Here is a 9,817-nt window from a genome sequence, read left to right as displayed (position 1 = left end):
CCTTAGAGGGAAGGTATTTATACCTTTAGGTTTCATTTATGAATTAACCAAAACTGCGTGTTACTTAAACATCAGCCTTCTTTAAGTATAGAAACTGTTTTTAGATTGTAACTGGATATCTGGCTAGGTCAAAGGATTGCAAAGCATAAGCAATATAACTAGTCTTTGCAACTTAACAGTTTATAGTTTAGATGTTAGTAGTTAGGACTGTAATTTTTGATGAGAATAAATCAATGATATCAATATTGTACCCCTATTATCTTTTTAAGTGATTGTTATAGCATAGATGGTAAGACGCCCTTTTATAGAGTAGCTGCTCCACGCGTACTTTGTATGAATATGCCATTAGAAATCAACTCTTTTTGTGTTTTGACAGCATTTTTCTAATCCTATTAAGTTTTTTAATTTTTTAAACTTTTAATGTCAATTATTTGCCAATATTTGCCGGACACGCTTAAATTTTGCGGCAGTGTCAAACAATAACATATTTGTTTGTCAGCTCTTTAGATTTACATCGATAATAAGTTTCCCTTCTTTTACATACCCATTTAATATCTTTATATACCTCCATATTTAATGATGGCAGCTAATGTATCCCTATTCCCTGTATTTAAGTAGTTTTGTCTTATAATACTGTAGGCAGGGTTGTCGTTTTCGCTAAAAAAATAAACCTTATTTATAAAGTAAACATTTTAATTATTTGTTTGATGTAAATAAAACTACAGCGATAAGAAAGTTATATTCTAAATTAAGCTTGTTTCTATGAAGTAATGGGTATTAAAATATTTAAGTGAAAATTTACTATATACCGCGGAATATATATGACCGTTCCAATCAACCTTTAAATCAAAATCTTCCCAAAATCCTGCTTGCGAGATACCATTCTGCAGCTTGTTATTCATCTCGAGACCATATTTGAACAAGGAGTTGCAGTAAATATATTGATAGATGAGTAAAATTAGTGACTATACTTTTATTTCTTGAGTTTAAGTTTAGCATAGTTAATCTTCAAGGCATGCTTAGTAGAACTATAAAACATTGAGCCCAACTTTAATGTGAGGAAGAGTCTCTATTATTACGCAGTTAACTGGAAGGGATCTTTTACTGCTTCGTCTTTCTAGTATTTCAACTCTTCAGTTTAAGTAGCGAGTTGAAAGTTCCTGCTGCTCAGTTTGATAAAGTGAATATAACAACCGATAGAACACATGGAGAAAAGAGGAGATTTTGAAAGGAGGGCGAAAATATTTCTCCTTTTCATACCTACCTTACTTTTTGACTAACTTTAAAGAAATGTTATCTGACAGAGCTTACGAAATTATATGCCTAGTAAAATTTAGCAACAAGGTTTATTATAGGCCCTCTATAAGGGAGCAAACCTCAGTATGGCTTTACAAGTGGGCTTGAATCTCAGTGCCAGCAGCTTTGCTGGCATCATGTGTTTTTCATCTTTTCTTCCGACTTTTTTTTGTTCGAAGTTAAGGGTACTAAAAACGTATAAAGCCTTCTTTCTTTCCTTCACCCTGGCCTGTTGGGTGGGTGGTATCTTCTTTGGTTCTCACGTTCTCATTTGAACTTTTCTATTCCGCCGGTCTGAATTAATAATAATAAATAGCATAGTGAAGGAAGGAAGGGCCTTTAAGTGGTAAAACAAGTGGTAAAACGCACGTTCTCATTTGAACTTTTCTGTTCCGCCGGTCTGGGTTAATAATAATAAATAGCATAGTGAAGAAAGGAAGGGCCTTTAAGTGGTAAAACGCTCTATACTTTATCTTTCTTTATTAAAAAGACTCGGGGGAGCATATTAGTTAATAAAGATGGCTTCTTAAATTTTTTTGGTTTAAATCTTTTTGGTTAGTTCTTTTTTGTTAATAACTTTTCAAGGTTCTAAGTAAAAGGAATGTTGGTTGGTTCAAATGCCTCTGTACCACTCCGCAAAGTACATAGGATTCAATTTGGAGTTTTAGGCCCCGATGAAATTGTATTATTCTTTGTTGTCTTAGACAGCTTTAACTAATAACAGTTCAATAGAAAGAACGCTCTCGCTGTAGAATTGAGTACGCAGAAACTCTAGAAGGTGGCAAAGTTAAAGTAGGGGGCCTCTGCGACTTACGTATGGGCGCTTTTGAAAAAGGACAAGTTTGCCAAACGTGTGAATGCACCAACATAGTACTTTTTTCCTCCTTTTCTTATTAGTATTTTCTATTATTTCTTATTATTAGGAGTGCCCAGGCCACTTTGGACATATAGAATTGGAAAAACCTATTTATCATGTTGGTTTTTTGGAAACCTTGGTGAAAATACTTAATTGTATCTGCTTTAACTGCTCAAAATTTACTTGTGAAGAGGTTTTTTTTTAAAACAAAAAAAAGAAATTATTAAAAGTTTTTCTGAAGTAAAGTTTAGCGGCAAGAGTCCATTTACTTGTAGATTATCTTACTCTTATTTTTGTTGCAGGAAGATGATAAGTTTAAAGCTGCTAAAAGAATACTGGACAAATCTATGCGACTACGCCGACTTGTTGAGGCCAGCAGCGGAGAGAAAAGAATTTGCTCACGGGCTGATGGCTGCGGACATATTCAACCTCTTCGAATCCGCGTATGTTTATCAAAAGCTGTAGCGGCTTCTGTTAGAACTTATCTTATGAAATGCAGAAAGAACTGCTCACAATTGTAGTAGAGCGTAAGGAGAGTGACGAGCCTGCGGAAAAAAGGAAAAGCGAACTTTCTGCGGAGGAGGCTTATAAAATACTTAAAAACATCAGTGACGAGGACGCTGTTATTCTCGGGTATTGCTATTTTGCGGTTGGACCCCTTTGAACTATAAATCTTTGGACCTTTGCAGTTTTAATCCGACTTACGCACGGCCTGAGTGGATGATTGTGACTGTCTTGCCCGTTCCCCCTCTAAGCGTTCGTCCTCCTATTGCTATGGACACGACTTCTATCGCACAGGACGACCTCACACATGCTTTGAGTCAGATCGTTGACGTAACTTTCGCTTTCCTAAAATTTTTATAGCCTCACCGCGTGTCCGGGTGAACTTTACATTTAAGATTTGTTTAGGCTAATAATCAACTTCGGAAGTTGAGGCAGAGCGGTTCTCCTGCACTTGTAGTCAACGAGGCACTGTCGAGATTGCAAATCGTTCACGCTACTTATATAGACAACGAGTTAAATGGTATCAAGGTTCCCAATTTCTTGTGCACGTGCATGTACGCCTGCGCTAGCAGTTGACTCTGTGAATAGTCACAGCAAAGGTCCGGACGCCCTCTGAGAACTTTGAGGCAAAGACTGAAAGCAAAAGAAGGCCGCATTCGATGTCCGGACTCTGTTTTTTTTTTCGTTTTATGAAAGTAACTTGGCCGTGCACAGCCAACCTTATGGGAAAGCGCGTGGACTTCAGCGCCCGCACTGTTATCACTCCCGATCCTAACCTTAGTATCAACCAAGTTGGCGTCCCGAGGTCGATAGCCAGAACGTTAACTTATCCTGAGGTGGTCACCCCTTTCAATATTGAAAGGTTGGTTGCGCCGTTAACTTGCTACTCCAGAATCCCCCTTTTCTGCTTCTTTCGCACCAGACTGCAAGAACTTGTGCGGAGGGGCCCTGAAGAGTATCCTGGCGCGGTGACGGTCATCCGAAGCAACGGCGGTCGTCTGCAGTTGGCTATATCCAAGAGACAAATCAATTTGGAGGTATGGACCATCCACCACCCCTCTGCCTTGCTTTCACGTGCTTATACCATGAAGATAGGAGAGATCGTGGAGCGGCACATGGTCGATGACGACCTCGTAATCTTTAACCGGCAGCCGTCTTTGCATAAGATGAGCATGATGGGCCACCGGGTCAAGGTCCTCCCTTGGTCCACGTTCCGTTTGAATCTCGTGTAAGCTTCTTGACGTTTGATAATAATTCGTTGCTTAATATATTTCTGTGCGGTAGTGTTACGACACCCTACAATGCGGACTTTGATGGGGATGAAATGAATCTACACCTTGCACAGACTTTCGGCGGGCGCGCAGAAATCGAAAACTTGATGATGATAAGTTTTACTTGCGTTTGTAACACGACCACTTTGACGCACTCGCCTGCACGTCCCCCAGCAGATTGTCACTCCGCAGTCAAATAAGCCTGTCATGGGTATAGTCCAGGACACTCTGACGGCTGCTCGAAAGCTTACAAGAAGAGACTGCTTCGTTGAATTGGATGACGGTAATAAATTCTTTTTTTCGGTTTGCTATATTATTGTGTATGTTTGCAGTAATGAACCTTCTGCTTTTTGTTCCATCGTGGAACGGAAAAATCCCGGCACCGTGCATTTTGAAGCCCAAGCCCTTGTGGTCTGGCAAACAGGTTATACCATATTATTGCACCTGTTGATTAATGGCTTATTTGCGTCATCCATACGGATGAAAGTTGTTTTCCCTTCTTATCCCGCAGCAAACCAACTACGAGGATAAAGATAAAATCACGTCGGAGGAAAGTAAAAGTCGCCAGTTAATGCTGAGGTTCTTCACTATTTAGAATCTATAAGAGGTGCACGTGCTTCTAAGCTACATCAGATCGCCTTCAGATACGCGCGTGTTGGTAAGAAATGGCGAGTTGCTGATGGGCTGCATCACGAAGAGGGTCGTGGGAGCTTCTGCCGGCTCACTTATTCACGTTATCTACAAAGAGCATGGTCCGGAAATATGCCGATTGTTTTTTGATTACACCCAAAAGTTGGTTAATAATTGGCTTATTATTGGCGGCCACTCCATGAGTAAGCTCGGTTACATAACAACGTTACATGTTTTTCTTAACTGGTGGGTGGCAGGCATATCTGACATTGTGGTGCCTGAAGACTTGAGCCGTACAATTGCTGAGAAACTGGAAGACTCCAAAAAGAAAGTTTCGCGAATAATCGAAGACGCCGTTCTCGAAAAGCTGCGACCCACCCCTGGAAACAACTTTCGCCAGGTCTTCTTATTGCTCTCCCTTGCTTTCGGCGCCTATGCACGCTATGCTTTTCTTTGACTGCAGACATTTGAAAACAAGGTGAACGGCGTATTAAACCAGGCTCGTGAGACAGTCGGTAAGAAAGCGGAAAAGGCTCTTTCCGAGTTCAACAACATGAAGGCGATGGTTGTCTCCGGGGCTAAGGGCTCTTACTTAAACGTCTCGCAGATGATCGCCTGCGTGGGCCAACAGAACGTGGAGGGCAACCGGATCCCTTTTGGCTTTGTCTACAGGACGCTTCCTCATTTCATGAAGGACGACTATGGTACACTGGCAGTGATCCGCTTGCCTGCTTTGCTTCTTCCGCATGTATTGTATGCAGGCCCCGAGAGCCGCGGCTTCGTGGAGCACTCGTACGTGGCGGGTAGGCGTTTGATTGCTTCTTGAAACTGACATGCATCATCGTTGTTTTTTGTGTTGCAGGGCTTTTGCCTTCCGAATTCTTCTTCCACGCTATGGCGGGGCGCGAAGGCCTAATCGATACTGCTGTGAAAACGGCCGAAACAGGGTACATTCAGCGGCGCCTGATCAAGGCAATGGAGGACGTCATGGTGAAATACGATGGGACTGTTCGAAATTCGGGCGGTCAAATCATTCAGTTTCTCTACGGCGAGGATGGTGTAAGTTGCATGCATGCTTGTATAGCGTGAACCCTCACTAACGCCCTGTGCTCTCATAGATGGATGGTGCACATATGGAAAAGCAATATCTGAGTAGCGTGGGAAAAAATAACGAAGCTTTTCGTAGCATGTATCACATTGATATCACGGAAACAAATGAGTTAAAGAAAATTCTTACTCATGATATAGTCGATGATCTTCTTCACAAGTAAACCGACGTCTTTGGAGACCAAACAGTGATTAACTTTATTATTAATGTTGGTAGTATTGAAGTTCAGGCCATGCTAAACGAAGAGTACCGCCTACTCTCTGCAGATCGGCGTGAACTTCGCCGCATATTTCCGGACGGAAGGGAGGATGTCTACCTTCCCGTCAATTTGTTTCGACTTATTTTAAACGCTAAAAAGCTACACAAGATACAAGACAAACGTCCCTCTGATCTTCACCCCTCCAAAATAATCGAAGGGGTATGCGCGTCTTCATTTTTACTGGTGCTCCACACACTATATATACACGTGATTTAGTTACGCCAGCTTTGTAACAATCTCCTGGTCATTCCTGGGAAGGACAGAATAAGCATTGACGCACAGGAGTCGGCTACCGCTCTCTTTAAGATGGTATACGCCTGCTGTCTGCGAGCCCTTCCATTTTTCAATATCTTTTTATTCAGCATCTGCGCGAATATCTTTGCTCTAAACGGGTTCTCTTCGAGCATAAACTGACGTCTAAAGCCTTTGATTGGGTCATCACCAACGTGGAGAGGAAATTTCGCCTCGCTAAGTGCCATTCCGGAGAAATGGTTTACTGGCTTGCCAGAGCATTGATAAACTTCACCGCTTATTAAAGGTTTACCTTGCGCCGCTCAGGTGGGGGCGTTAGCCGCGCAGAGTATTGGCGAGCCTGCAACGCAAATGACATTAAACACTTTTCACTTTACGGGGATATCTTCGAAGGTTTATTATAATACAAGTACAGCACATGGGGTGACTCTAGCTTTCTTCTTGGTAGAACGCCACCCTCGGAGTTCCCCGTTTGAAAGAACTTATTAACGTCGCAAAGACAATTAAGACGCCATCACTCACCGTATTTCTCAAAGAACCGCATTGCATGGAGGAGGAGCTCGTGTCCGACCTCGTCCGCGTGATGACCCACACCACTCTGCAGTCGCTTACCGATAGCACAGAAATCTACTACGATCCGGACTTTAGGAGTTCCATCATTCCAGAGGACCGTTAGTTTTGCGCTGTAACTAATGCTGAGTCGCCGCATTGCCTCATCTTTTTTACTACCTGCAGAGCGCTTGGTGGAAAACTTCTGGGACTGTCCGACAGATGGCATCGAGGCTCGTGCCGACCAGATCTCACCTTGGGTGCTGCGCATTGTGCTGAATGTAGACGCTGTGCTGAATGCTAAGATCTACATGGACACGAGTATGTGCTCACAAGTTCAACGGTGTGTTTGTATTATCATTGATCTATTCCGTTTAAAGTCCAGGACAAAATCCTAGAGTTTGGCGAATCAGATTTGGTGTGCATGATCGACACTAACCGCTCCCACCCCGTGATCCACATTCGTTTACTAAATGTGCGTTATAAACCGATACTTCTTGCTTTCGGCTCCCGTTTAAAATTTTGTTGGTAGGAAGGCTCTGTTTCTCTACACGATGACAGTGTATTGAGAGACCTGGAGCAGCTGCTTCTCTCCAAGCTAACTATTCAAGTCACAATTGTTGGTGTGCGGCTTTTCTTTTTCACTGATACCATCTTTTTTGCAGGGCATCGAAGGCATTTCCCAGGTTTACATTATGAAAAAAGAGTACCACTACTATCCGGATAGCGAGCAGGGAGAAAAGAGATTTGTAAGCTTTTTGTTTTGTTCAGCGCTCGCCTTGGCATGAATCTCTTACTATCCATGCCAGAGAAAAGAGTTCTTCTTTGAAACTGACGGCGTAAATTTACTGGAAGTCATGGGAAACCCAAATGTAGTTGCCAGTAAATGCCGCTCTAACTTTATCCTTGAAATTATGGACGTGCTTGGCATCGAAGCCGTCCGAGAATCCCTTTTCAAAGAGTTGCACATGGTCATCTCCTTTGACGGTCAGTTTGCTAATCTACTTGGATGTAAGACCGGTAGTAACCGCTCCGCTGCGATTGGTACAGGCGCTTATGTTAATTACCGTCACTTGGCCCTGCTTTGCGACGTCATGACTTTTCGGGGTAGCTTAATGGCCATCACAAGACACGGCATTAATCGTTCGGACTCGGCTGGACCAATTACCAAGTGCACTTTCTTTTCACCGTGTGCTATCCACTTCTAAATAATACTAGGTGTTCTTTTGAAGAAACTGTTGAAATCTTAATGGAGGCAGCTTGCCACGCTGAGGTTAACTATATGCACGGAGTCTCCGAGAATGTTTTTATGGGTCAGCTCTGTCCCCTGGGGACGGGCGAGTGTGAGCTTTACCTCGATGAGGAGATGCTTGAAGAGTCCATTGAACACCAACCTACTTACCTGGACATAAACTTTTCCACTAAGTTTGGCCCCCTGGACTCTATGCAGACTCCGTAATGCTAAATTCTTAGTGTGCGAGTGTTCTTTACTGAGCTTGTTGCCCTTGCAGCGCGCTCCATACTCCGTGGTATCCCCTGAGCCCGGGGCTATCCCCTCTTCACGGCGGACTTTTGTCCCCGTTGGCGGGCACTTCCACTTTTTCCCCACCTTGGGGTATTAGTGCTGCTATCTCCCGTTATTCTATCTCAGTAAAATGTCTGCAGATGGAGAGCAGAGTTATTTGGGTGTTTCAAGCCCCTCGAGTTATTCTCCATACAGTTCCTCTCCGTACTCACCGGTGTCACCGCTCTACACGCCAACCAGGTAGAATTGGTTCTTTCTGCTACACCCCTTTCTTGTTAATTTTTATGATTAGCCCGCAGTCTACTTACACGTCCATCTCTTCTCCCTATTCACCGACATCTCCTTCGTATTCTCCGACGACTCCATCCTACTCGCCGACATCTCCAGCGTACACGCCCACTTCGCCTGCGTACTCTCCTACCTCTCCTTTCTATTCGCCGACCTCCCCTTCTTACTCTCCCACGTCCCCGTCCTATTCACCAACCTCACCCGCTTATTCGCCAACTTCTCCCAGCTATTCACCGACCTCACCTGCCTATTCTCCAACTTCACCTGCCTATTCGCCAACGTCTCCGTCTTACTCACCCACGTCTCCCAGTTATTCGCCAACGTCTCCGTCTTACTCGCCCACGTCTCCCAGTTATTCGCCTACGTCCCCTTCTTATTCGCCCACGTCTCCCAGTTATTCGCCTACGTCCCCGTCTTACTCACCCACGTCTCCCAGTTATTCGCCAACGTCCCCGTCTTACTCACCTACTTCTCCCAGTTATTCGCCTACGTCCCCTTCTTATTCGCCCACGTCTCCCAGTTATTCGCCTACGTCCCCTTCCTATTCGCCCACGTCTCCGTCCTACTCACCGAGCTCCCCCTCCTATTCGCCCACATCCCCCTCATACTCTCCCACATCTCCTAGCTACTCACCTGCGACCCCCTCCTACTCATCCTCCTCTACGCTTTACTCAACAACTTCGCCTGCCTATTCCCCGTCATCTCCTTTGTACTCACCATCATCTCCTTCATATACACCGTCAACCCCTTTTTACTCACCAACATCACCTACTTACTCGCCAACGCTACCTTTTTCTCCTCACTCTCCCCTACAACAGCAGCAATCTTCTAAGAAGTTGAGCAGAGATGAAAAGTTTACTAAAAAGTGATATTTTTAGGAAGAAAAAATGGCATTATTTTAATGGTGGATTAACTGTGTAAATTTACTTGAAATAATATTTTTTAATTCTTCTATTTTGTAAATAATAAATTTAGGTCCCCTTCAATTTTTATAATATATATAAACAATTTATATCGTTAAATTCAAAGTTATATATTTGAGATTTGGAATATTGACAACTATCTGTAAGCTTATGTAAAAATAATTTTTGGTGGCAGCGCTAATATTTAAGTTATGAGCAGGCAAGCCATATAAAGAAATGGTTTACTTATATACAATCTTTAATTGTTAACCTTATAAATCCGCGAGACCCTTTTACTTTTGTGAAACTTTTTTTAATAGCCCTATTATATAAAAATGCTTAATGCTAACTAGTCACTACCAACTTACAATAAAACT

The 9,817-nt window shown here is 43.0% G+C and overlaps 1 protein-coding gene across 1 annotated transcript; it reads left to right on the top strand.

Annotated features, from left to right (window-relative positions):
- The first annotated feature begins 1,485 nt into the window (after nucleotides 1–1,485).
- Nucleotides 1,486–9,489, top strand: LOC135119585 (DNA-directed RNA polymerase II subunit RPB1-like). Its single transcript, XM_064043985.1, has 38 exons — nucleotides 1,486–1,551; nucleotides 1,613–1,748; nucleotides 1,882–1,978; nucleotides 2,029–2,166; nucleotides 2,220–2,345; nucleotides 2,455–2,595; nucleotides 2,652–2,785; nucleotides 2,842–2,986; nucleotides 3,062–3,184; nucleotides 3,245–3,317; nucleotides 3,371–3,518; nucleotides 3,579–3,693; nucleotides 3,748–3,884; nucleotides 3,941–4,040; nucleotides 4,093–4,210; nucleotides 4,260–4,351; nucleotides 4,415–4,506; nucleotides 4,561–4,760; nucleotides 4,815–4,957; nucleotides 5,021–5,261; nucleotides 5,319–5,360; nucleotides 5,420–5,616; nucleotides 5,676–5,824; nucleotides 5,882–6,083; nucleotides 6,141–6,233; nucleotides 6,287–6,415; nucleotides 6,483–6,569; nucleotides 6,625–6,847; nucleotides 6,912–7,046; nucleotides 7,106–7,200; nucleotides 7,258–7,335; nucleotides 7,391–7,474; nucleotides 7,535–7,712; nucleotides 7,776–7,896; nucleotides 7,944–8,180; nucleotides 8,237–8,340; nucleotides 8,391–8,490; nucleotides 8,543–9,489. Exons 3-38 carry the CDS (start codon nucleotides 1,898–1,900, stop codon nucleotides 9,405–9,407), a joined length of 5,466 nt encoding a protein of 1,821 aa, XP_063900055.1. The 5' UTR covers nucleotides 1,486–1,551; nucleotides 1,613–1,748; nucleotides 1,882–1,897; the 3' UTR covers nucleotides 9,408–9,489.
- The last annotated feature ends 328 nt before the right edge of the window (nucleotides 9,490–9,817 follow it).

This window comes from Zophobas morio, unplaced genomic scaffold (assembly GCF_036711695.1).
Source record: "Zophobas morio isolate AGI-343-1 ecotype UQ-CSIRO unplaced genomic scaffold, CSIRO_AGI_Zmor_V1 ptg000276l, whole genome shotgun sequence".
NCBI classification, from domain to species: domain Eukaryota; kingdom Metazoa; phylum Arthropoda; class Insecta; order Coleoptera; family Tenebrionidae; genus Zophobas; species Zophobas morio.
The sequence above is the reverse complement of the archived record's forward strand: the minus strand, read 5'-3'. Positions and strand labels throughout refer to the sequence as shown.

Bases quoted from the DNA above. Each gene is read 5' to 3' on its own strand.
- LOC135119585 (XM_064043985.1), top strand. From the start codon at position 1,898: ATGTTGGTTGGTTCAAATGCCTCTGTACCACTCCGCAAAGTACATAGG. The intron at 2,786-2,841 runs GTATTGCTATTT...GGACCTTTGCAG, and splicing joins GAGGACGCTGTTATTCTCGG to TTTTAATCCGACTTACGCAC. The intron at 2,987-3,061 runs GTAACTTTCGCT...AGATTTGTTTAG, and splicing joins CTTTGAGTCAGATCGTTGAC to GCTAATAATCAACTTCGGAA.